This window comes from Argopecten irradians, chromosome 12, assembly GCF_041381155.1.
Source record: "Argopecten irradians isolate NY chromosome 12, Ai_NY, whole genome shotgun sequence".
Classification (NCBI taxonomy): Eukaryota; Metazoa; Mollusca; class Bivalvia; order Pectinida; family Pectinidae; genus Argopecten; species Argopecten irradians.
In genome coordinates this window covers 41,031,562-41,059,439 of record NC_091145.1, presented here as the reverse complement: position 1 = coordinate 41,059,439, position 27,878 = coordinate 41,031,562, and the positions used below count along the sequence as shown (strand labels likewise).

The 27,878-nt window shown below is 34.0% G+C and overlaps 3 protein-coding genes across 3 annotated transcripts; 1 reads left to right on the top strand and 2 right to left on the bottom strand.

Moving 5' to 3' along the window:
* Window positions 1-258: 258 nt before the first annotated feature.
* On the bottom strand, window positions 259-2,919 carry LOC138335838 (gelsolin-like protein 2). The gene is made up of 4 exons (XM_069284993.1): window positions 2,675-2,919; window positions 1,189-1,267; window positions 750-845; window positions 259-641 (listed from the first exon to the last, which is right to left on the bottom strand). The coding sequence occupies exons 2-4, from the start codon at window positions 1,243-1,245 to the stop codon at window positions 540-542; spliced, it is 255 nt and encodes an 84-aa protein (XP_069141094.1). The 5' UTR covers window positions 1,246-1,267; window positions 2,675-2,919; the 3' UTR covers window positions 259-539.
* Window positions 2,920-4,804: 1,885 nt separating this feature from the next.
* LOC138305105 (gelsolin-like protein 2) lies at window positions 4,805-21,439 on the bottom strand (the record flags this gene model as incomplete). Its single annotated transcript, XM_069245505.1, has 12 exons — window positions 4,805-5,187; window positions 5,296-5,391; window positions 5,735-5,813; window positions 7,220-7,308; window positions 9,373-9,459; window positions 10,103-10,213; window positions 10,484-10,592; window positions 11,000-11,127; window positions 11,644-11,715; window positions 13,346-13,420; window positions 13,848-13,921; window positions 21,346-21,439. Coding segments are annotated over 12 exons (1,116 nt in total), but the record flags the coding sequence as incomplete, so codon positions are not given.
* Window positions 21,440-23,263: 1,824 nt separating this feature from the next.
* On the top strand, window positions 23,264-27,750 carry LOC138335837 (PI-PLC X domain-containing protein 2-like). The gene is made up of 2 exons (XM_069284992.1): window positions 23,264-23,484; window positions 24,910-27,750. Exons 1-2 carry the CDS (start codon window positions 23,403-23,405, stop codon window positions 25,770-25,772), a joined length of 945 nt encoding a protein of 314 aa, XP_069141093.1. The 5' UTR covers window positions 23,264-23,402; the 3' UTR covers window positions 25,773-27,750.
* The last annotated feature ends 128 nt before the right edge of the window (window positions 27,751-27,878 follow it).

Below are 27,878 nucleotides of genomic sequence, written 5' to 3'. Positions count from 1 at the left end.
CGGACGACGACGGAAAAATCACGATGACTATAGGTCATCCTGACCCTTCGGGTCAAATGACTTAAAAAAGTAGCACCCTTTACGTTGCATAGAACATTTTCATACGCAAGTTCAAAACTCAATGTTACCATGCAGTTATGGTAAACAAAATCGGCTAGTACCTGCGTATAGTAAACAAGCCTAGCAAGTGTAAATATTAGAATGTAGAATTTAGCATGTTTTTTTTATAGATACACAGATAAATCTTATAAAAGCAGACGATGCAAAAGTATTTAATGAGAAAACATCAACTGTGCTTTTGATCATTATTTTATATAGGGCCTATTCGTTTTTCTTATCTATTTCGCCTACATTGAAATAGAAGTAGAGACTCCATCCTCTGTAAAACATTCCACAGCTGAGTTAGGATATCGTGAACGAATGTCATTGATAGAGTTGTAAGTATTTGATATATGAGATCATCATTTGTTGGTTTTCGACTGGTCTCGTTTTATACGACTTGCACCTTTAGGCTGCCAGGTTTTGTACGACTTGCACCTTCAGGCTGCCAGAGCGGCTGTGAAGTTGAAAGCAGCGTCGACGGCCTGTTCCAATATACAGCTTATTGGTATGAGAGGATGGTCAGTCTTCATCAGATAATTCTGTGGAAAGGAAGAACAGAAAATGTTAATAGTTGAAAATGACCAAATAAAGAAACAGAACCCAAACATAACCATACTTTTTTAACTTTCTACTGAATCGATACTCACATGTGCATACGTCATGGCGAATTTGCTCTCATTAACGGAGGTCTCCTTACCAATGAAGACAAATACCTCTGTTTTGGTGTCGAATATAAACACGTCCTGTGGAAGAGAGTGCATTAGAAATTCCGTATTTGATATTACAGAGTTATCTACCCTTTCGGGTAGAGTAGGTATTGATTGTATCATACAAAGACGGAATTACATTGTATATCTAATTAACATATCTGTCGACATGCCTCATTGCAATTGCAGCTAATGGTAAATCTTTAAAATCGAAAGATTTTTTTACAGAGAAATTGAGTTATCTGTTTATTCATAATCAAATAAACGATACTGACCTTGGGAAATTAATGCATCATCATATGACGTAAGAAATGAATGTCAGAAAAGTATAACCTAGAATCAACTAGGAAAAAGAACATCATAAAATGAAAGCTGTCACCTTTCCATCGAAATCTTTCATCATTATTGTGCCAGTCTTTTCTAGACTAAATGTCATCGTGCCGCTGTCGTCCGATAACCTGTAACATTAATTAATCTCTAGTTGGGTGGTGATAGTCACGTGCTACTGAGGATACTTTTGACTTGTTTCCTTAAAGGGACAATTCAGTCTAAGAGAGCATTAAAATTTGTACATATATCGGAAAAACCCAGTTCTAATGGAAATTAGATCAGTCGGTTTTACTGTGATATGCCTGAAAAGTCCATGGTTGTGACATATGTGTAGATGTTCAAACTCGCTCGCTGTCCGCCATTACACATTGTGGTCGAACTTCTTAAAGCTTGTATGCCGAACCCTGTCCCTTGCTCGTAGAGTAATGTAACTTATGTCTAGAACTGCTTAAATCGCTCTGACAGTAGTGTGTTAACCTTTTTAGGTGAATTGTCTTGCCTAAAAATCATTTTATCACCTTCTCAGAAGTTATGTAGTTTATTTGTTTAACGTGCCTGATTTTGGCTCGGGTATAGGTACAGCGTCCATATTGTACCTGCTTAATCGTATTGATCAACGATTTGATATTTCAACGATATTGATTAAAATACTAAACTTTGACGTGGAATTTATACATTTATGCCATATTTTGCTTCTTTGTTATGTAAAAGAATTAGCCTGAGTGAATTGTCCCTTTAATATGATGGGACACAATTTTATAATTAATTTTTATTTGTTTTCATACTAAATCCGACTTTCTGATCGGCAGATTATTTTTCTTCATTTACTATGAAGAAAAAACATTCGAGAATGGCGTTTAGACGTATTTTGTGTTATTAAGGTGTCTGAAAAAGTAATTATAAGCGTCTATTTTTTAACTTCACACATTTTGTTTGCAAACTTTTGTGAGAATCCGCCATGCAGTTCACACAATTTGCAAACAAAATTTCTTTCATACCCCGATGAAGTTAAAAATAATGACATCAATGCTTAAACAATAAAAAAAAATATATCGCATAATCCACCTGATATCCAGTGATTTCGCCCGTGCAAAAAGTATCTAAAGTTTGTGATCATTTCCTATGAGATTTTATGAAACTCGCCAAGTCTCGCAAAACTAAAAACTTCTTAAGACTTGTTTCATAAAATCTCACATGAAATGAACACTCATGTAAGATCCTATATATGTGTAAAAAAGTGTAGGACTTTATAAAAATAATCACTGCCTCCGCCAGGTATCGAACTCGGGACTTCTGGATCACTAGTCTTACACTCAACCGATCAAGCTAAAAGAAAGAGCCTGTAACGCCTTTGTAATAGATGCCATGGGTAGCATTCTGGACCTCTAGGGGTATATATTGCGGCTAGTATTGACTAGGGTTTCAAAAAAAAAACAAATGTATTATTCTAATTACTATTAATAACTGACCTGTAATTATTCTAATTACTATTAATAACTGACCTGTAATTATTCTAATTACTATTAATAACTGACCTGTAGAGTTCTTTTGTTGTATCCTGTGCAAAGTAAGATAGGTCCTCATCGTCTTCGGCCACTTGGTCCAGACACGCATAAAACAAATGCTGTCAAAAGGAACATCAACTAGACGTGGACACACGTTCTCTTTACAGATCTTAACACTCATTTGCTTGTTAATAATTTACAAATGAATCAGAAGGGATCACACGTCATGCTGCTCACAACGATTGCCAGATTTAATCACTTATCGTCACCCGATCGATTACAATATCTCGTTAATGCCTAAACAATTCTTAATTGTCAAAAAATAGCACATTTGTATATATCAGAACTTACTTCTGGCCCCGATGAATGTATAACAGTAAAACAGTGCTGAATTAAGTAGGAGAAACATTAAACTGTGCAGCGTTTGTCAAGATAACGAATAGCTTCCCCATTATCTTTAATATTCCACACATACATACATAGATTTAGTAATATCCCACACATACATACATAGATTTAGTAATATTCCACACATACATACATAGATTTAGAAATAATCCCACACATACATACATAGATTTAGCAATATTCCCACACATACATACATAGATTTAGGATTAATATAGACAATACAAGGAACTCCTTAGTTGAATATGTAAGTTTCTGAAAAAGATAAATGTCATTTGTTGAACAAACTTGGTAGCCCTTCATCCAAATATGGTCGAAACCCATTCAAGGATTAATTTAAGGAGGAGTCAGATTTTAAAGCCAAATTTCAACAAAGCTCCCATTTTGCATCTCGGTCATAATATCCCCATGGGTCTTACTTCGGTTCTTAAAAAATATGATTGTCCTTATCTCAAGTTCCCCCTTCTGAATCAATTAAAACCACTATAGACCAATTTTCATTGAGATCGGAGACTGAAACCTTAAAACAGGAAGTGGGCCAGCGGCCATCTTGGAATACCAAAATCTTTACGAAAATGTTTGCATGTTGTTTGGCATCAATTAAAACCCCTACAGACCAATTTTCATTGAGATCGGAGACTGAAACCTCAAAACAGGAAGTGGGCCAGCTAAAATTGAGAAAATTTGCCCTTTTGGGGCCCCACCCCTCAGTTCCTAGGGTTCGGACCAGACTCATTTATATAAAATATAATTGTGTTTCCCCAATGATGTTTCACACCAAATATGGATAAAATTCACCCAAGGATGGAGGAGGAGTAGGATTTTAAAGCTAAAATTAAGAAAATTTCCCCATTTGGGGCCCCACCCCTCAGCCCCTAGGGGTCGGACCAGGCTCATTTATAATATGATTGTCCTCCCCCAATGATGTTTCACATCAAATATGGATGAAATCCATCCAAGGATGAAGGAGGAGAAGGATTTTAAAGCAAAAATTCAGAAAATTTCCCCATTTGGGGCCCCACCCCTCAGCCCCTAGGGGTCGGACCAGGCTCATTTATATAAAATATTATTGTCCGTCCCAAATGATGTTTCACACCAAATATGGATGAAATCCATCCAAGGATGAAGGAGGAGTAGGATTTCAAAGCAAATATTCAGAAAATTTGCCCCTTTGGGGCCCCACCCCTCAGCCCCTAGGGGTCGGACCAAGCTCATTTATATAAAATATGACTGTCCTTCCCTAATGATGTTTCACACCGAATATGGATGAAATCAATCCAAGGATGAAGGAGGAGTAGGATTTTAAAGCTTAAAATAAGAAAATTTGCCCTTTTGGGGCCCCACCTCTCAGCCCCTAGGGGTCAGAACAAGCTCATTTACATTAAATATGATTGTCCTTCCCTAATAATGTTTCACACCAAATATGGATGACATCCGCTTAGCGGTTAAGGAGGAGTAGCGTTTTAAAGGAAAAAGTTTACGCACGACGGACGGCGGACGACGACGGAAAAATCACGATGACTATAGGTCATCCTGACCCTTCGGGTCAAATGACTTAAAAAAGTAGCACCCTTTACGTTGCATAGAACATTTTCATACGCAAGTTCAAAACTCAATGTTACCATGCAGTTATGGTAAACAAAATCGGCTAGTACCTGCGTATAGTAAACAAGCCTAGCAAGTGTAAATATTAGAATGTAGAATTTAGCATGTTTTTTTTATAGATACACAGATAAATCTTATAAAAGCAGACGATGCAAAAGTATTTAATGAGAAAACATCAACTGTGCTTTTGATCATTATTTTATATAGGGCCTATTCGTTTTTCTTATCTATTTCGCCTACATTGAAATAGAAGTAGAGACTCCATCCTCTGTAAAACATTCCACAGCTGAGTTAGGATATCGTGAACGAATGTCATTGATAGAGTTGTAAGTATTTGATATATGAGATCATCATTTGTTGGTTTTCGACTGGTCTCGTTTTATACGACTTGCACCTTTAGGCTGCCAGGTTTTGTACGACTTGCACCTTCAGGCTGCCAGAGCGGCTGTGAAGTTGAAAGCAGCGTCGACGGCCTGTTCCAATATACAGCTTATTGGTATGAGAGGATGGTCAGTCTTCATCAGATAATTCTGTGGAAAGGAAGAACAGAAAATGTTAATAGTTGAAAATGACCAAATAAAGAAACAGAACCCAAACATAACCATACTTTTTTAACTTTCTACTGAATCGATACTCACATGTGCATACGTCATGGCGAATTTGCTCTCATTAACGGAGGTCTCCTTACCAATGAAGACAAATACCTCTGTTTTGGTGTCGAATATAAACACGTCCTGTGGAAGAGAGTGCATTAGAAATTCCGTATTTGATATTACAGAGTTATCTACCCTTTCGGGTAGAGTAGGTATTGATTGTATCATACAAAGACGGAATTACATTGTATATCTAATTAACATATCTGTCGACATGCCTCATTGCAATTGCAGCTAATGGTAAATCTTTAAAATCGAAAGATTTTTTTACAGAGAAATTGAGTTATCTGTTTATTCATAATCAAATAAACGATACTGACCTTGGGAAATTAATGCATCATCATATGACGTAAGAAATGAATGTCAGAAAAGTATAACCTAGAATCAACTAGGAAAAAGAACATCATAAAATGAAAGCTGTCACCTTTCCATCGAAATCTTTCATCATTATTGTGCCAGTCTTTTCTAGACTAAATGTCATCGTGCCGCTGTCGTCCGATAACCTGTAACATTAATTAATCTCTAGTTGGGTGGTGATAGTCACGTGCTACTGAGGATACTTTTGACTTGTTTCCTTAAAGGGACAATTCAGTCTAAGAGAGCATTAAAATTTGTACATATATCGGAAAAACCCAGTTCTAATGGAAATTAGATCAGTCGGTTTTACTGTGATATGCCTGAAAAGTCCATGGTTGTGACATATGTGTAGATGTTCAAACTCGCTCGCTGTCCGCCATTACACATTGTGGTCGAACTTCTTAAAGCTTGTATGCCGAACCCTGTCCCTTGCTCGTAGAGTAATGTAACTTATGTCTAGAACTGCTTAAATCGCTCTGACAGTAGTGTGTTAACCTTTTTAGGTGAATTGTCTTGCCTAAAAATCATTTTATCACCTTCTCAGAAGTTATGTAGTTTATTTGTTTAACGTGCCTGATTTTGGCTCGGGTATAGGTACAGCGTCCATATTGTACCTGCTTAATCGTATTGATCAACGATTTGATATTTCAACGATATTGATTAAAATACTAAACTTTGACGTGGAATTTATACATTTATGCCATATTTTGCTTCTTTGTTATGTAAAAGAATTAGCCTGAGTGAATTGTCCCTTTAATATGATGGGACACAATTTTATAATTAATTTTTATTTGTTTTCATACTAAATCCGACTTTCTGATCGGCAGATTATTTTTCTTCATTTACTATGAAGAAAAAACATTCGAGAATGGCGTTTAGACGTATTTTGTGTTATTAAGGTGTCTGAAAAAGTAATTATAAGCGTCTATTTTTTAACTTCACACATTTTGTTTGCAAACTTTTGTGAGAATCCGCCATGCAGTTCACACAATTTGCAAACAAAATTTCTTTCATACCCCGATGAAGTTAAAAATAATGACATCAATGCTTAAACAATAAAAAAAATATATCGCATAATCCACCTGATATCCAGTGATTTCGCCCGTGCAAAAAGTATCTAAAGTTTGTGATCATTTCCTATGAGATTTTATGAAACTCGCCAAGTCTCGCAAAACTAAAAACTTCTTAAGACTTGTTTCATAAAATCTCACATGAAATGAACACTCATGTAAGATCCTATATATGTGTAAAAAAGTGTAGGACTTTATAAAAATAATCACTGCCTCCGCCAGGTATCGAACTCGGGACTTCTGGATCACTAGTCTTACACTCAACCGATCAAGCTAAAAGAAAGAGCCTGTAACGCCTTTGTAATAGATGCCATGGGTAGCATTCTGGACCTCTAGGGGTATATATTGCGGCTAGTATTGACTAGGGTTTCAAAAAAAAAACAAATGTATTATTCTAATTACTATTAATAACTGACCTGTAATTATTCTAATTACTATTAATAACTGACCTGTAATTATTCTAATTACTATTAATAACTGACCTGTAGAGTTCTTTTGTTGTATCCTGTGCAAAGTAAGATAGGTCCTCATCGTCTTCGGCCACTTGGTCCAGACACGCATAAAACAAATGCTGTCAAAAGGAACATCAACTAGACGTGGACACACGTTCTCTTTACAGATCTTAACACTCATTTGCTTGTTAATAATTTACAAATGAATCAGAAGGGATCACACGTCATGCTGCTCACAACGATTGCCAGATTTAATCACTTATCGTCACCCGATCGATTACAATATCTCGTTAATGCCTAAACAATTCTTAATTGTCAAAAAATAGCACATTTGTATATATCAGAACTTACTTCTGGCCCCGATGAATGTATAACAGTAAAACAGTGCTGAATTAAGTAGGAGAAACATTAAACTGTGCAGCGTTTGTCAAGATAACGAATAGCTTCCCCATTATCTTTAATATTCCACACATACATACATAGATTTAGTAATATCCCACACATACATACATAGATTTAGTAATATTCCACACATACATACATAGATTTAGAAATATCCCACACATACATACATAGATTTAGCAATATTCCACACATACATACATAGATTTAGTAATATTCCACACATACATACATAGATTTAGTAATATCCCACACATACATACATAGATTTAGTAATATTCCACACATACATACATAGATTTAGTAATATTCCACACATACATACATAGATTTAGTAATATCCCACACATACATACATAGATTAAGTAATATCCCACACATACATACATAGATTTAGTAATATTCCACACATACATACATAAATTTAATAATATCCCACACATACATACATAGATTTAGTAATATTCCACACATACATACATAGATTTAGTAATATTCCACACATACATACATAGATTAAATAATATCCCACACATACATACATAGATTTAGTAATATTCCACACATACATACATAGATTTAGTAATACTCCACACACACATACATACATAGATTTAGTAATATTCCACACATACATACATAGATTTAGTAATATTCCACACATACATACATAGATTTAGTAATATTCCACACATACATACATAGATTTAGTAATACTCCACACACACATACATACATAGATTTAGTAATATTCCACACATACATACATAGATTTAGAAATTATGTTGTTCAGAAAGATGTTAGCCTTATTTTATAAATTGCTCTGTAGAAGGCTATGTTTTAATGTCACTGTCAATGTGATGCGATATCTTTATTCTCATCCGTTTTATAAAGGATCGTACAAGTAAAGGCTCACTACGTCACCGAAACAAAAATGAAATTTCTTAAAAATATATATTTCAAAATTTATATCAATGGCATATAATATATGATGGGTTATTACACCACACAAATGACAGATTCCCTCGTCATCTTTGTTAACACTCAAAATTCATTTCACTGTCTGTCTAAATGATATTTAACTACCACGCGGTAATTACAGAACGTGGACAAAAGTACTCCGATTCTCATATTGTTACTAGATATTTCATGCATTTTCACTTTTTTTTTTCTTTTAAATTTCCTGATTTTTGCTATCGGCGAATTTCAACCAAATTGGGTATACTTACAGAGCATTGTCTACACTTTCAACTCATAATGTTTATAATATTTCGACAATTTCTCTTTGTGTATGTTTTTTAAAAACCTTGTCTTATTAGCAAGCAATACGCTTTCGTTGCCATTTTTGTTAGAATAAAGAAGAAATGACGTCATAAAGTTTAAGATGATATTTTAAAAATGAAACATCGGAATATTAAACATTTTGTGAGCTGAACGCGTAGAAAATTTACTATACATATGCCAAATTTGGATAAAATTCATCAGGATAATTTAAAGAAAAAAAAAGTAAAAATACCTGAAATATATAGTTAAAATATGAGGTGTCCAAGTACTTTTGTCCACGTACTGGGAACGGTAGTGGGCTTTTATTGAATTGCTAAAGAAGTTATGATAAATGTGGTATCTATAATAAGATAATAACTTTTAGGACTCAGCAAAATTACCAAACTCGTTCTACAGTTACATTTTATTCATGATTGTAATTCCGTTGTCTATGACACAAACGTTACGGTATGTTCTATAAGCGTTCTAGCTGTAATGAATATAAAAGAAATACTTACATCTGGTTCAGTGGATTCCTCTTCCAGGACTTCTGACACAGCCTTCCCACAGCGTTCTTCCTTCAAGTCTATGATATACTGCATAGCCTGAGGACAGGTTTGAACACGAGTACATTAGTGGATGCAGAAAAAAAAAATTTCTGTTCTACACTTGATCCTTTCGTCCTTCTTACTTTTCTTGCCGTTCCATAAGTAAATATCTACTCACCTAGACCCTCTCGTCCTTGTTACTTTTCTTGTCGTTCGACAGGTAAATATCTACTCACCTTGACCCTCTCGTCCTTGTTACCTGTCTTGCCGTTCGACAGGTAAATATCTACTCACCTTGACCCTCTCGTCCTTGTTACTTTTCTTGTCGTTCCACTGGTAAATATCTACTCACCTTGACCCTCTCCTCCTTGTTACTTGTCTTGTCGTTTGACAGGTAAATATCTACTCACCTTGACCCTCTCCTCCTTGTTACTTGTCTTGTCGTTCCATTGGTAAATATCTACTCACCTTGACCCTCTCCTCCTTGTTACTTGTCTTGTCGTTCCACTGGTAAATATCTACTCACCTTGACCCTCTCGTCCTTGTTACTTGTCTTGTCGTTCATCTGGTAAATATCTACTCACCTTGACCTTCTCGTCATTGATACTTTTCTCGTCGTTCCACTGGTAAATATCTACTCTCCTTGACCATCTCACCCTTGTTACGTTTCTTGCCGTTCCACTGGTAAATATCTACTCACCTTGACCCTCTCGTCCTTGTTACTTGTCTTGCCGTTCCACTGGTAAATGATGTAGCCGAGGTCCAGTATGTGGACGTCCGTAGAATCTAACTTCCTCTTGTCTCTTGGAATCTGTTAACAACATATTCTGGTATTTGTAGGTAGGTTTTCCACTGTCTGATGTATCATATTGGGTTGAGAGACCATTCCCGTTTAATTAGCTGGTATTATCACATAATCCGTAAGTACGATTTATATGGTAACAGAGACAATATCATTTCCTTTGTGCCAAGAGAATAACCTGCCAAACCTAATCTGAAGGAAGCTAATGAAATACTGAAGATTAAAATAAAATTGTTAGGCAATTCGGGTTATCCCAAACCCCTCCCACACCGACATTACCTCCTTAACCGTAACACCTCGTCTGTCTCCATGGAAATGTAGAAGGCGAGGTGTGTACTCCTCGGACTTTACCGTCCGAAAACCGCTTTCTGCACCTCCCTGTAGATATCTGTGATTCCATTTTTGAAACAAGAGAACATTTTCAGTCATAAAGTAGAATGTGATATCGTTCAATAAAATGTTGTCTATTGTGAAGGCCTGTAACAATAAACAATAAACAAAACTGTTCGGAAAAGCCAAAGCATTGAACGCATTTTTGTATTTGTTTGGAGAGGTGATGCCCCTATTTTTCTTTACAGAACAAAGGATAATTGATCCTCACGGTCATAATGCCATGATAATCGTTTCTGCTGAAATTGAATATTTGCAATTGATGATAGAGTAAGTATTGATTGACGTCATGTTTGCGCGCACACACTTTTCAGTGACTTCAGATTTGCTCACAATTGACCAATGGATCCCTTCCCTCAAGGGAGTTAACTCAGTCACTGAAAAGGCATTATATTGTATACGTACGTGATGGTGACGAAGTACTTGAGGAACTGCTTTGACTCGTGCTCCTGGACCTCTCGGTGTTGGATGGGGTTGCCCCCGAGGTAGGTGGCTAACTCCACTGTCTTGTAGGCGGCCGTGCCATACTCATCCTGTAGAAATAACATCCTATGTGCTATAATTGGGGAAATTAATTATTTGTGAATAATCACAAATAATTCAAATTAATTATCCAAGGGGATTTTCCCTAGGGTCGTAAAGTGTGGTCCCTAAATATGGGTGGGTCGTAAAGTGTGGTCCCTAAATATGGGTGGGTCGTAAAGTGTGGTCCCTAAATATGGGTGGGTCGTAAAGTGTGGTCCCTAAATATGGGTGGGTCGTAAAGTGTGGTCCCTAAATATGGGTGGGTCGTAAAGTGTGGTCCCTAAATATGGGTGGGTTGTTGATCAGAGTGCTAGATATATGTAAGTGTGGTCCCTAAATATGGGTGGGTTGTTGATCAGAGTGCTAGATATATGTAAGTGTGGTCCCTAAATATGGGTGGGTTGTTGATCAGAGTGCTAGATATATGTAAGTGTGGTCCCTAAATATGGGTGGGTTGTTGATCAGAGTGCTAGATATATGTAAGTGCTGTTGATAGATTATTAGTATATGAGTGCGGTATTTACCTGAGTGCTGTATTTTCCGATCCAAAAATGTATGTCATGGTAGAGCGCATCACTTCCTGATTTTTTGTAGGTCTAAAACAGAAAAAGAATTTCTGTCATAATAATGTTATTAAATAAATTAACTTACAAAAATACTGCCAGGAAAATGTATCTATCTTGTCTTGCGGTTCCTCTCATTAATTGGTTTTATATAAAGTACCATGTTTATTCATTCATCTATCTTATATAATAATTTTGAAATATTGCGCGTTCGTTTGTTCTTTGATACGTGATTAAATGCCCTCTACCTTTACAGACCGATTCTTCTAATATCTGCGAGTTTTGGAATTATTTTAACGCAAATGCAGCATAACGTCGATGTGCGATATACGAATTGGAAGTTGATGTCACAATTTTCGTTAGTCCGCTAAACCTGCCTATATTATTAGAGTTTTTTAATTTTTTTTTTTTTTTTTTTTTTTGCCTAATATATATATTAGGCAAAAAAAATAAAATAGCCTAATAACATAGGCAGGTTTAGCGGACTAAATTTTCATATGAAAGCATTCATTCTTTCTAATAAATTTCCCTGTAACCCTTTCATGGCAAACTGAAGGTACTTTTTTTCTACATTTCTCCTCGCAAAACGATATATCATATACATAACTAATGCACACCAACATCTAGTTTATATTATGAAGTATAGGAAAAGAAATCGAGAAATAATTAGATGTGGTATCGACCGTAAAACTTTCCTTTTGTCATCGTCAAGTTACATCTTCCTAACTCTGGTGCGTATTTACCTATTGAAATGAAGATATCTCTATTTAATTAAAGATATCTCTATTTAAAATGAAGATATCTCTATTTAATTAAAGATATCTGCAATTTAAATACAGATATCTCTATTTAATTAAAGATATCTGTAATTCAAATACAGATATCTCTAATTCAATTAAAGATATCTCTAATTCAAATACAGATATCTCTAATTCAAATACAGATATCTCTAATAGTTGTAGAAATACAGATATCTTTATTTTGAATACAGATATCTTCATTTCAATAGGTAAAAACCCAAACGGCTTGCCATAGGTGCGTGAGTCTTAGTTCTTACTTCATAGTCAACATTTGTTACGGAAATCGTAATGATGGAAACCTGAAAAGTTTGACTGGCACATGGGATAAAAATGTTTGGATGATAAATAGTTTAAACAGGTAAATATTGACCAAAGAAAAGGACAAAGTAGATATATAAACAATTTACTAAGAGGCACTCGACCTTGATATATCATTCTGACAGGAAGTGTAAATAACCTACTAAGTAGTTGTCCGGCAAACTGATTCTTCCGGAAATTAGTGTGGCCCACCACAGGTTGTACACAGTTCCTGTGACCCAGATACTAAAGAGTTGACTAGAAAGTTTGAATTAGACCAAAATACATGTCAAAAACGATAAGAGTAAAGACACGTGACTTTGTCATTAAAGAGTAAAGACAAATGACTTTGTTAATCTGTCATATTCTATCTTGCAGTCCTCTTCGTTTCTGACTACGTCACAATAACTCCACATGAACCCGCTTTCAACCTGTGAGACTGTTTGGTAAAGTCAGTGATTTGTAAAGGTTCCAACTTGTAAAGATGGATGATTGATAGCTTTATTTGTTGCGCAAGGAATTAAAAATAATATTGACAATAAGGCCTATTTTAGTGAAATACGTACATCGAGGACAATGTAAGAATCACCCTCATAAAACTTTCCATAATCCTCCTCAGGCCAATCGGTGACTTGGAAATTCTGTTGATGTAATGGTCAATATATGAATTTCTAATCCCGCCATATATTCCTACCGGTACATAATGATAAGACATGTTATCTACATTTTGACACCATTAAATCAGCCTAAAGCATGCCATTGCCATTTATAACAATTGGTTTATTGTGAGATCTGTGTCCAATCCATTATTTGATATAAACAGTTTATTTTTATATCACGATATATGTACATACAACTATAGAATATTTGGGAATTGGAAAACAAGCTTAAAGCTTATATAAATTATTTTCTGTGTTTTAATCAAAGTAATTTTCTAAATCAATCAAAGTTGTTTCCTTACTTACGACTTTTACTGAACCTAAGCAACCTTTTTTGTTTCAAGTGTTTATCATTTAAGTTTAATACAAATAAGACGAAAAGCAATGTAAAAGTGAGGTTAAGATATACCACGATCCGCCATATTTTCCTTCCGACTTCCTTGCCCGCATTGTGCCACGCCAGCTCATGCTCTGCCGAATCCTCTACAATGTAATGCAACAACTTATACAAGAAAAAAAATCGATAGCATGAAGAAAACATCATTTGTATTCAGAAAAAAACCAATTTGGTGTAAGAAAACATAATTTGCATTCAGAAAAAACAACATATGGTATAAGAAAAATGCATTTGTAATAAAAAAATCATTTGTATTAAGAAAAAATATGAAACAAATGATTTGTTCTGTGGAATATTGTCTTTAGAGAGTTGTTAGGATTACAAACAATTAATGAATCAACTCAATCCTTCTGTAAAAAATATCAAATATTTCACAGAAAAAAAACCCACCAGTTCGTCAGGCCAAAGGTTAGGCCTGTGTTCAACAGAAGTGCACTTATTGTGACCCCAATGGCATAATAAAAAGGGTGTAATGAACAATATCTAAACACAACAGCAGACTATTTAGACAACACTTTGTATAACAACAACAGACTATTTAGACAACGCTTTGTATAACAACAACAAACTATTTAGACAACACTTTGTATAACAACAACAGACTATTTAGACAACACTTTGTATAACAACAACAGACTATTTAGACAACACTTTGTATAACAACAACAGACTATTTAGACAACACTTTGTATAACAACAACAGACTATTTTGACAACGCTTTGTATAACAACAACAAACTATTTAGACAACGCTTTGTATAACAACAACAGACTATTTAGACAACGCTTTGTATAACAACAACAGACTATTTAGACAACGCTTTGTATAACAACAACAAACTATTTTGACAACACTTTGTATAACAGCAACAGACTATTTTGACAACACTTTGTATAACAGCAACAGACTATTTAGACAACGCTTTGTATAACAACAACAGACTATTTTGACAACACTTTGTATAACAACAACAGACTATTTAGACAACGCTTTGTATAACAACAACAAACTATTTAGACAACGCTTTGTATAAACAACAACAGACTATTTTGACAACACTTTTATTTAACAACAACAGACTATTTTGACAACACTTTGTATAACAACAACAGACTATTTAGACAACACTTTGTATAACAACAACAAACTATTTTGACAACGCTTTGTATAAACAACAACAACAAACTATTTAGACAACGCTTTGTATAACAACAACACAGACTATTTTGACAACACTTTTATTTAACAACAACAGACTATTTTGACAACACTTTGTATAACAACAACAGACTATTTGTAACAACAACTTTTGATATAAACAACAGACTATTTGACAACACTTTGTATAACAACAACAGACTATTTAGACAACACTTTGTATAACAACAACAGACTATTTAGACAACACTTTGTATAACAACAACAGACTATTTAGACAACACTTTGTATAACAACAACAGACTATTTAGACAACACTTTGTATAACAACAACAGACTATTTAGACAACCTTTGTATAACAACAACAGACTATTTAGACAACGCTTTGTATAACAACAACAGACTATTTAGACAACACTTTGTATAACAACAACAGACTATTTAGACAACACTTTGTATAACAACACAATATTTGACAAACTTTGTATACAACAACAGACTATTTAGAACAACACTTTGTATAACAACAACAGACTATTTAGACAACACTTTGTATAACAACAACAGAGTATTTAGACAACGCTTTGTATAACAACAACAGACTATTTTGACAACACTTTGTATATCAACAACAAACTATTTAGACAACACTTTGTATAACAACAACAGACTATTTAGACAACACTTTGTATAACAACAACAGACTATTTAGACAACACTTTGTATAAACAACAACAGACTATTTAGACAACGCTTTGTATAACAACAACAGACTATTTAGACAACACTTTGTATAACAACAACAGACTATTTAGACAACACTTTGTATAACAACAACAGACTATTTAGACAACGCTTTGTATAACAACAACAGACTATTTAGACAACGCTTTGTATAACAACAACAACAACACTTTGTATAACACAACTATGACAACCTTTGTATAACAACAACAGACTATTTAGACAACACTTTGTATAACAACAACAGACTATTTTGACAACACTTTGTATAACAACAACAGACTATTTTGACAACACTTTGTATATAAACAACAACAGACTATTTAGACAACACTTTGTATAACAACAACAGACTATTTAGACAACACTTTGTATAACAACAACAAACTATTTTGACAACACTTTGTATAACAACAACAAACTATTTAGACAACGCTTTGTATAACAACAACAAACTATTTAGACAACGCTTTGTATAACAACAACAGACTATTTTGACAACACTTTTATTTAACAACAACAGACTATTTTGACAACACTTTGTATAACAACAACAGACTATTTAGACAACACTTTGTATAACAACAACAGACTATTTAGACAACACTTTGTATAACAACAACAGACTATTTAGACAACACTTTGTATAACAACAACAGACTATTTTGACAACACTTTGTATAACAACAACAGACTATTTAGACAACGCTTTGTATAACAACAACAGACTATTTTGACAACACTTTGTATATAACAACAACACTATTTTGACAACACTTTGTATAACAACAACAACTATTTTGACAACACTTTGTATAACAACAACAGACTATTTTGATGACAACACTTTGTATAACAACAACAGACTATTTAGACAACACTTTGTATAACAACAACAGACTATTTAGACAACACTTTGTATAACAACAACAGACTATTTAGACAACACTTTGTATAACAACAACAGACTATTTTGACAACACTTTGTATAACAACAACAGACTATTTTGACAACACTTTGTATAACAACAACAGACTATTTTGACAACACTTTGTATAACAACAACAGACTATTTTGACAACGCTTTGTATAACAACAACAGACTATTTAGACAACACTTTGTATAACAACAACAGACTATTTTGACAACACTTTGTATAACAACAACAGACTATTTTGACAACACTTTGTATAACAACAACAGACTATTTTGACAACACTTTGTATAACAACAACAGACTATTTTGACAACACTTTGTATAACAACAACAGACTATTTTGACAACGCTTTGTATAACAACAACAGACTATTTTGACAACACTTTGTATAACAACAACAGACTATTTTGACAACACTTTGTATAACAACAACAGACTATTTAGACAACACTTTGTATAACAACAACAAACTATTTTGACAACACTTTTATTTAACAACAACAGACTATTTTGACAACACTTTGTATAACAACAACAGACTATTTTTGACAACACTTTGTATAACAACAACAGACTATTTTGACAACACTTTGTATAACAACAACAGACTATTTTGACAACGCTTTGTATAACAACAACAGACTATTTAGACAACGCTTTGTATAACAACAACAACAGACTATTTAGACAACGCTTTGTATAACAACAACAGACTATTTAGACAACGCTTTGTATAACAACAACAGACTATTTTGACAACACTTTTATTTAACAACAACAGACTATTTTGACAACACTTTGTATAACAACAACAGACTATTTAGACAACCTTTGTATAACAACAACAGACTATTTTGACAACACTTTGTATAACAACAACAGACTATTTTGACAACACTTTGTATATAACAACAACAGACTATTTGACAACACTTTGTATAACAACAACAGACTATTTTGACAACACTTTGTATAACAACAACAGACTATTTAGACAACACTTTGTATAACAACAACAGACTATTTAGACAACACTTTGTATAACAACAACAGACTATTTTGACAACACTTTGTATAACAACAACAGACTATTTTGACAACACTTTGTATAACAACAACAGACTATTTAGACAACACTTTGTATAACAACAACAGACTATTTAGACAACACTTTGTATAACAACAACAGACTATTTAGACAACACTTTGTATAACAACAACAGACTATTTAGACAACACTTTGTATAACAACAACAGACTATTTAGACAACGCTTTGTATAACAACAACAGACTATTTAGACAACGCTTTGTATAACAACAACAGACTATTTTGACAACACTTTGTATAACAACAACAGACTATTTTGACAACACTTTGTATAACAACAACAGACTATTTAGACAACGCTTTGTATAACAACAACAGACTATTTTGACAACACTTTGTATAACAACAACAGACTATTTAGACAACACTTTGTATATCAACAACAGACTATTTAGACAACGCTTTGTATAACAACAACAGACTATTTAGACAACACTTTGTATAACAACAACAGACTATTTAGACAACACTTTGTATAACAACAACAGACTATTTAGACAACGCTTTGTATAACAACAACAAACTATTTAGACAACACTTTGTATAACAACAACAGACTATTTAGACAACACTTTGTATAACAACAACAGACTATTTAGACAACGCTTTGTATAACAACAACAGACTATTTAGACAACACTTTGTATAACAACAACAGACTATTTAGACAACGCTTTGTATAACAACAACAGACTATTTAGACAACACTTTGTATAACAACAACAGACTATTTTGACAACACTTTGTATAACAACAACAGACTATTTAGACAACACTTTGTATAACAACAACAGACTATTTAGACAACGCTTTGTATAACAACAACAGACTATTTAGACAACACTTTCTTTGATAACAACAACAGACTATTTTGACAACACTTTTGTTAACAACAACAGACTATTTTGACAACACTTTGTATAACAACAACAGACTATTTAGACAACACTTTGTATAACAACAACAGACTATTTAGACAACGCTTTGTATAACAACAACAGACTATTTTGACAACACTTTGTATAACAACAACAGACTATTTTGACAACACTTTGTATAACAACAACAGACTATTTAGACAACGCTTTGTATAACAACAACAGACTATTTTGACAACACTTTGTATAACAACAACAGACTATTTAGACAACACTTTGTATAACAACAACAGACTATTTTGACAACCTTTGTATAACACAACAATATTTGACAACCTTTTATAACAACAACAGACTATTTAGACAACACTTTGTATAACAACAACAGACTATTTGACAACACTTTGTATACAACAACAACTATTTGACAACAACTTTGTATAACAACAACAGACTATTTAGACAACACTTTGTATAACAACAACAGACTATTTAGACAACACTTTGTATAACAACAACAGACTATTTTGACAACGCTTTGTATAACAACAACAGACTATTTTGACAACACTTTGTATATCAACAACAGACTATTTTGACAACACTTTGTATAACAACAACAGACTATTTTGACAACACTTTGTATAACAACAACAGACTATTTGACAACGCTTTGTATAAACAACAACAGACTATTTAGACAACGCTTTGTATAACAACAACAGACTATTTTGACAACACTTTGTATAACAACAACAGACTATTTTGACAACCTTTGTATAACAACAACAGACTATTTTGACAACACTTTGTATAACAACAACAGACTATTTTGACAACACTTTGTATAACAACAACAGACTATTTTGACAACACTTTGTATAACAACAACAGACTATTTTGACAACACTTTGTATAACAACAACAGACTATTTTGACAACACTTTGTATAACAACAACAGACTATTTTGACAACACTTTGTATAACAACAACAGACTATTTTGACAACACTTTGTATAACAACAACAGACTATTTTGACAACACTTTGTATAAACAACAACAGACTATTTTGACAACACTTTGTATAAACAACAACAGACTATTTTGACAACACTTTGTATAACAACAACAGACTATTTTGACAACCCTTTTATTTAACAACAACAGACTATTTTGACAACACTTTGTATAACAACAACAGACTATTATTTGGCAACACTTTGTATAACATCAACAGACTATTTTGACAACACTTTGTATAACAACAACAGACTATTTTGACAACACTTTGTATAACAACAACAGACTATTTTGACAACACTTTGTATAACAACAACAGACTATTTTGACAACACTTTGTATAACAACAACAGACTATTTTGACAACACTTTGTATAACAACAACAGACTATTTTGACAACACTTTGTATAACAACAACAGACTATTTTGACAACACTTTGTATAACAACAACAGACTATTTTGACAACACTTTGTATAACAACAACAGACTATTTTGACAACACTTTGTATAACAACAACAGACTATTTTGACAACACTTTGTATAACAACAACAGACTATTTTGACAACACTTTGTATAATAACAACAGACTATTTTGACAGCACTTTGTATAACAACAACAGACTATTTTGACAAAACTTTGTATAACAACAACAGACTATTTTGGCAACACTTTGTATAACAACAACATACTATTTTGACAACACTTTGTATAACAGCAACAGACTATTTTGACAACACTTTGTATAACAACAACAGACTATTTTGACAACACTTTGTAAAACAACAACAGACTATTTTGGCAACACTTTGTATAACAACAACAGACTATTATTTGGCAACACTTTGTATAACAACAACAGACTATTTTGACAACACTTTGTATAACAACAACAGACTATTTTGACAACACTTTGTATAACAACAACAGACTATTTTGACAACACTTTGTATAACAACAACAGACTATTTTGACAACACTTTGTATAACAACAACAGACTATTTTGACAACACTTTGTATAACAACAACAGACTATTTTGACAACACTTTGTATAACAACAACAGACTATTTTGACAACACTTTGTATAACAACAACAGACTATTTTGACAACACTTTGTATAACAACAACAGACTATTTTGACAACACTTTGTATAACAACAACAGACTATTTTGACAACACTTTGTATAACAACAACAGACTATTTTGACAACACTTTGTATAACAACAACAGACCTATTATTTGGCAACACTTTGTATAACAACAACAGACTATTTTGACAACACTTTGTATAACAACAACAGACTATTTTGACAACACTTTGTATAACAACAACAACTATTTGACTTTTTTGACAACCTATTTATTAACAACAACAGACTATTTAGACAACACTTTGTATAACAACAACAGACTATTTTGACAACCCTTTTATTTAACTACAACAGACTATTTAGACAATATTTTGTATAACAACAACAACAACAAACAACAATCTATTGTTTACTAAGAGGTTATAAATCACATATACATATCTAATATAATATGTTGGTTATAAAACATATTTACATAAGGAAAAGATGTTTAAAATCCGTTTCTGGGATAAGTGTATTAAAACAATTTAACATATTATATATAAATTCATACGTACTTTTTAGCTCGTATTCTAGTTTAGATCCAAACAGGGCCAGATTGGAATCTTTCCAGTCATACTTCTTCTGCTTTCGGAGGGCTGACTTTGCTGAAATGTTAAAGTAATATTAGCTTGGTTATAAAATTAGACGATAACTATGGTTCATTAAGTGGAATTATCATCTTCTCATTCAGATAAGGCAAAAATGAAAAATGATCAACAAGCGCAGGACTCTATTGTCAAATTTTGTAAGTTTTTAAATAAACACACACAAATCCATTGTTAAAATATCAAAGCCCAGAATCAACAGATAAAGACCTTCCATAGCTGTAGCTGTTGTTGGTGTTGTTGATCGGAATGTTTGTCTGATGAAGACAATGTGGATCAGAAAATCAGAATTAAAGAAATAAGATTTCCTTTCCGCCGGAATGACACAGAAAGACACCAGTTCCTGTGATACACGATTTGCACAGACTCCGTACCGGTTATATGTACCAAGATTGTCGGAGTCATTTATAAACAAACACAGAGACATTATACATTTTAACAGTCGACAAATTACTGTCAAAGCTAATATATTTGAAAATAGTTACAAATTACTTGTCCAAAAATTACCGGCGCTTAAAAATTAAACGATCATAGAAAAATGTTGATATTTATGATCCTAATATTCTTTAATATTCCATAACAATGTCCTGCGAAATCGCTAAAACAATTATCTCAAAAAAATAATAATAATAATTATCTCAAAAAAAAAAAAAAAAAAAAATCTCAAGGAATATGTGAGTATCCTTTATACGATGTCATCCACAAGTTAAGAGATCATTCGGTTTCAATTATAAACTTATACGGTCAAAACAGTTCAGCAGGAACCCTATACTCGAGACGTTGAAATTCAAACTCTCATTTATACACATTACATTTTGTGTAAAGTAATGAACAAATCATATGCCAGAATATTACTGTACATCAACATTATAGTTATGGTAATATCTCAAAACCCTGTTTTCAATATCAACAAAGCTAATATTAATAGTATATAAGAACAGCATACAAACTTTTTGAAGACGTCGTGATTCCCGTGATATATATATATATATATATATATATATAACTCGTCGTGATATATATATATATATATATATATGTGTGTGTGTGAACTGATACTTTAGAAATCTTTGTTGTTCATATTTGATAGTATTTATCCAGAGTTACATAGAAAGTTAGAAACACAATATGGTTCTTCAAAGACGGTCCAGCAAGGTAATATTATTATTTTCCAGATTTTGTTGAGGTTGAAAATCACTTCCTTTTTTTCTTATTATTTATATTGACTTTTCTTTTACATATCGTACTCCGAACAGAAACAAGTCTATCATTTGGATGTAAACCCATAAAATCGCTGTACTATCTCTAACGATTCTGTTGTGTGTATCCCTAAATGTCAGTACCCAAACTACATGTTTAAGGAAAGACGTCTTCAAGGAAAAAGAGTGAAAAAGAAAGTTTTGAATCAAGCAAAAACACTTACTATTTACACTCAAATAGAAGTTTACGATAAAGACATGGAACAGAAGACAAATATCTTACCTGTTCTCAATGGTAAGAATGTCTAAAAAGGTAAGAAATTTAATAATACACATCGTCATTCACTGTCATTGAATTATGAAAAATTAGAAGTTGGTGATTGTAATAGTGCGGATTACGGCAAGTTGTATAAAAATAAGTTCGTTTGTTTTCATGTTATTAATTGTGTTATTATCTCGAAATTTGGAGTTGTTGACGTGAACATTTTGATTTTTTTTAATAAAATTTTATCTCGACTTAAGAGAATAACTCATATACAATACCGAGGAAAATGGATGAGTTGTCTTTCTTTTGATATGATAACCGAATAGCCGAAATACCAGCACTTCCGTTTATTGATTAAATGTGACCCACATTCACCTAACTGTTATCAATTAGGGTTAGATCACGTACTATATATAGAATATGAAAGTAAAACAAAAAGGTTTCGATGTCTCATACAAACGGATTCCTGATTGAAAACAGTTGAATACCTGGAATCTGTTACAATGGACACCAGGTACCGTAGTTGGATGAGTGAGCTGCCTGGTCACCTCACCCGGGTACCATTATCCTGTCTGGCAATCCCTGGTAAGCACTGACCACTCCTCAATGTTTGGCCTTGTCCGTCTATCCCTGGTAAGTACTGACCACTCCTCAATGTTTGGCCATGTCCGTCTATCCCTGGTAAGTACTGACCGCTCCTCAATGTTTGGCCATGTCCGTCTATCCCTGGTAAGTACTGACCACTCCTCAAAGTTTGGCCATGTCCGTGTTGATAAAGGGTTCCTAGTGGAGTTCAGATTTCAGAGGAGGACACGTCATAGAAATCTAAACAAGACAACGAACTGCCAAGGACTGACACATGGAATGGGTTAGAATCTTTATCACATCTGGGATGCTGATTAAAGATGGTCCACCGCCGACATCATAAACGATACCCATCATTTGAACCATAATTAATGTACAATCGTGTTTATATGTGTCTTATTAAAAAAATGCATATATCATAATTATTTTGCTTTTTGTACGTTCATAATTAGTACCTAATAGAACATAGTGCCAATTATTATTTTTCGGAACGCAATTAATTATGTTGTAATATTTTTACTTTAATTAAAATAAGAAGCTCAAATCTTTAAATGTCGGTAATGGTGCAAAGTAATTTAATTCGTCTGCTCCTGTTTTTGATAAAGAACAAATTTTGATTCGTCGGCGGTGGAACATCTCTATGGAAGGTCTCTTGTTATTATGTGTGGATATCGCCATTGAACTTCTTGTGTTTCCTTACTTTGAAGAGAATGTAGAATTCACTCTAATCCCAGATGTTCTGTGCGTGTGTGGAAGGCTAATTCCATTAGTTTCTCTCCTCTTCTTTGTTATTAGTCGAATCGTAGATATATTTTGGTGTGTTTTGTTTCATTTCAATGTTATCATCATCGGACACCCACGGTGGATTCCATTATGCAATGTTGCACTTATTGTGATAGGTGTAGCGAAGCGTGGTGAGATCAAACGTGGTACCCGACGTTGTTCTGCTATTGGCCTTTTTGTTTCTTATCTCATACTCATTTGGCTGATACCTGGAGACTTATTTGGCATTGGTCTTTATGATTACCCATCTTTCCCGTCAGATTTAGACGATAACCTTTATACATGTGTTATACAAAGAAGTTAACAAAGTGCCATGCCTGACGAAAAGATTTCTCTTCTGGCAACTGTGGCTTAAGCGACGAACTGCCTCAATATAAACAGAAGAGGTGTCGAAGAAAACGTTAATTAAATGGTACTGTATAATATTTGTTTACTATCACAATAGTAATTTCTTGACACTACAAATAAAACCATCGTTATACCATCGGTGGGTTTATGTCGTAGGTAAGTGCTTATTTATCATTGACATAATATTTACACATATGTCTATTTTCAATGTGGTATTCGAAGTAAATTAAATATTTGATACGAGGTAACATACATATTTCGCATGAGATGATCTCTAATATTTTCTTCCCGCAGGAAGCCACGACTCGGGTGCCTATGCACTGGACAAGTCGGCCGGAGTGTCTGTTGACGAGCCGAGATTAGTAAGTTTCCTTGGGTCTCTCTGTTGTGGTGCTGGACTCTCGGTGGTCAATCGGTGGTCAGTTACTCAGGACCTTTCGCTCGGACAGCAGCTTGAGGCCGGCATTCGATACCTTGACCTTCGTGTCTGCGTCAAACCGCAAACAGCTGATACGCATTTCCTGCATGGACTGTATGGAACTAAGGTTCTGACAGCTTTAAAAGAAGTCAAGGATTTCTTGGACAAAAATCCGAAAGAGTTTATACTTTTAGACTTTAATCATTTTCACAATATGGACGCTATTTGCCATAAACAATTGCTGACAGATTTGAAAACCTTATTTGGTGCTTTAATCATGCCCGTCGATGTTAATATGTCCCCCTGGCGAATGACACTTGAAAACATTTGGGAGACTCCGATGCGTGTTATGATATTTTACAGTGATGATACGAGTGCGAATATGAAGGAATTCTGGCCAGGATTTGCTATCCCCTCCCCCTGGCCGAATACCAGTGACCCTCGTGTGTTAATAGACTTCCTAGAAAACAATTACAATGCTAAACATCGAAACAACAATGGGAACTTCTATGTATGGCAAGGTGTCCTCACCCCCGGGGCTGGAACCATCATGTCACACCTGTGTGGGAGTCTAAAGGAAAGCGTTGTCCCCCGGGCTTCACTAGCGTTTCTGGAGTGGGTGGGGAGTAAGGAGCCCGGCCCCCAGGGCATTAACATTTGCCTTGGAGATCACGTTCATCTACATGATTTTATCCCGTCCGTCATCAGATTAAATGATAAAATACAGCGTCGGAATTAGGTATCCATATAGTAAAAAACAGGACCTCCCTACCGTCACATGTGCATTAATATATATGAAGAGTAGAGGATTGTATCCGAGGGTTGTCGTAAACCATATAAAGCTACAGCGGACATTGTCACGTACTAGGGTTTAGGGTTAGGATTAACCCTAGTATTGTGATCCCGAGTGTGGAGTATCCTGATATGTTTTGATATCAGCAGATGGAAATATTTTCTCTTTTTTATTTGGCCTATATAAATAATGGTCATTTTAACCTCTTAGTATAACGAAAACTGGAAATACAATCTTCACTTCTGAAAATGACAAACACAAATAGTTGAAGGATGCTTACGTTCTTTAACAAGAAAGATGTACTAATCTAATTGTGTGGTTAGTCATATTATACAACCGCACTGGTCCAAAATGAACTACATCTGTAGATAAAATATGTGTATTTCAAAACGAACTTGAAGATGAGTTCGTAGCTACTTATAAGCTTAATCATCACATCCATGCAGTAGTATTCATCTGTAGATAATTAAAGTGGAGGAGATGACGTCACAGGAACTGCCGGCCACGTTTATATTTTAAAGAATGCTTTCTTTTCTGAAACACCTAGTTCTGCCACCACAAATAATCCTAACTATCACTCACACGATTTTGAGTCCTTTAGGATATGTAAGCATTCGTCGTTACTGATACTTCCACACCATCATACATTTGCACATAACATGAATACAAAACATTCATCTACCTAACTACTTCGGTAACAGTCGATGCGCTGCGATTCCCGTATATATAAGAAATACAACTACTGTAGTGAGACTAATAGAATCGTACATGGGTCTGTCAAATGGACAGGAATATCTCAACCCGAGTGAAAGATATTGGCCGCCAACCCTCGGCAAGCCTCGGGCTGACCGGCCAAAATCTTTCACGAGGGTTGAGATATCCATGTCCACTTGATAGACCCATGTAAGATTCTTTTTCTCCCATACTTTCACGAAACATTATAAAAATGCAGTTTTAAGAAACATTTTCAAAGCGCCGCAATCAAAGGAACATCAAAGTGCGTCAAAATTAATGACGTCGCCGACAATAGGCACCACATGTATAGATGACGTCAAGTCATTGTCTAGTACGTGTGAGCTGTCTTTCCCCTACCCATTTTGAAATGAAAACTGACGAAAGCTGACATTATTCTGCTAACTCTTTTTCAGAAATCCATAATTACATTTATAGTCGATTGAAACAATACTGCCAAAAAGTAACAACAGAATTTTGCTTTGAAACAAATGTAATGCTAATGTTTGTTTTAAAGATGCTCAAACGCTTCTAAATGGTATTTTTTCAAATACAGGAGCAGACGATAAAGTAGTTTTCTTCAGTCACAAAAGTTACTTACTTAACACCATTACCACCATTGAAAAGTTTGAATTGTTGATTTTACGTCAAGATAAAATATCGAAAATAATTAATTGCATCCCGAAATATTTCCGTGGCAGTATGTCCTATATGGCATTAAGTACTGATTGCGCATGCACCAAAAACAAAATAAATTATTTCATATGTATTTTTGTGTTAGTTAGACATCCATGTATATATACACGATTAAACACCTATTATTGTTCAAATGATGAGTATCGTTTAAGCTCTGTCGACGGTGGAGCATCATTAATTCATACTATATTTGCAATATGTGAACTGATGCTACATTAACATATATCAATTTTATGGTTTGTCGCATTGACATTATAATGTATATGTGTATTGATTGTGCTTATCTCTATCATATCAGCATCATGTGATTTATGTCTGTGTTACATAGAAAATATCTCTTGTGTAAGCTTACTGTGATATAACATTATCTATTATAATGATAAATTGTTTTATATTCATGCTGTATATGTTGTATATTATATAAGTCGACCACTTGTAAACGTAGTCACTGACTCAATATGTTATCGACATGAAATAAAGTCAATTATTATTATTATTATTATTCATCTATGGTGACAATTTATGAAGATTGAAACTGGCCCTGGAATTGAAGATCGAGGGGTCATGTTTTCACCGTGGATTGGGATATATAGATGTTGTTATCTGAAAATTGGGAATTGTAAA

Bases quoted from the DNA above. Each gene is read 5' to 3' on its own strand.
- LOC138335838 (XM_069284993.1), bottom strand. From the start codon at position 1,245: ATGACATTTAGTCTAGAAAAGACTGGCACAATAATGATGAAAGATTTC. The intron at 846-1,188 runs GTGACAGCTTTC...TCTCTTCCACAG, and splicing joins TGAAAGATTTCGATGGAAAG to GACGTGTTTATATTCGACAC. The intron at 642-749 runs GTGAGTATCGAT...TCCTTTCCACAG, and splicing joins TCGCCATGACGTATGCACAT to AATTATCTGATGAAGACTGA.
- LOC138335837 (XM_069284992.1), top strand. From the start codon at position 23,403: ATGGACACCAGGTACCGTAGTTGGATGAGTGAGCTGCCTGGTCACCTC. The intron at 23,485-24,909 runs GTAAGCACTGAC...TTCTTCCCGCAG, and splicing joins ATCCTGTCTGGCAATCCCTG to GAAGCCACGACTCGGGTGCC.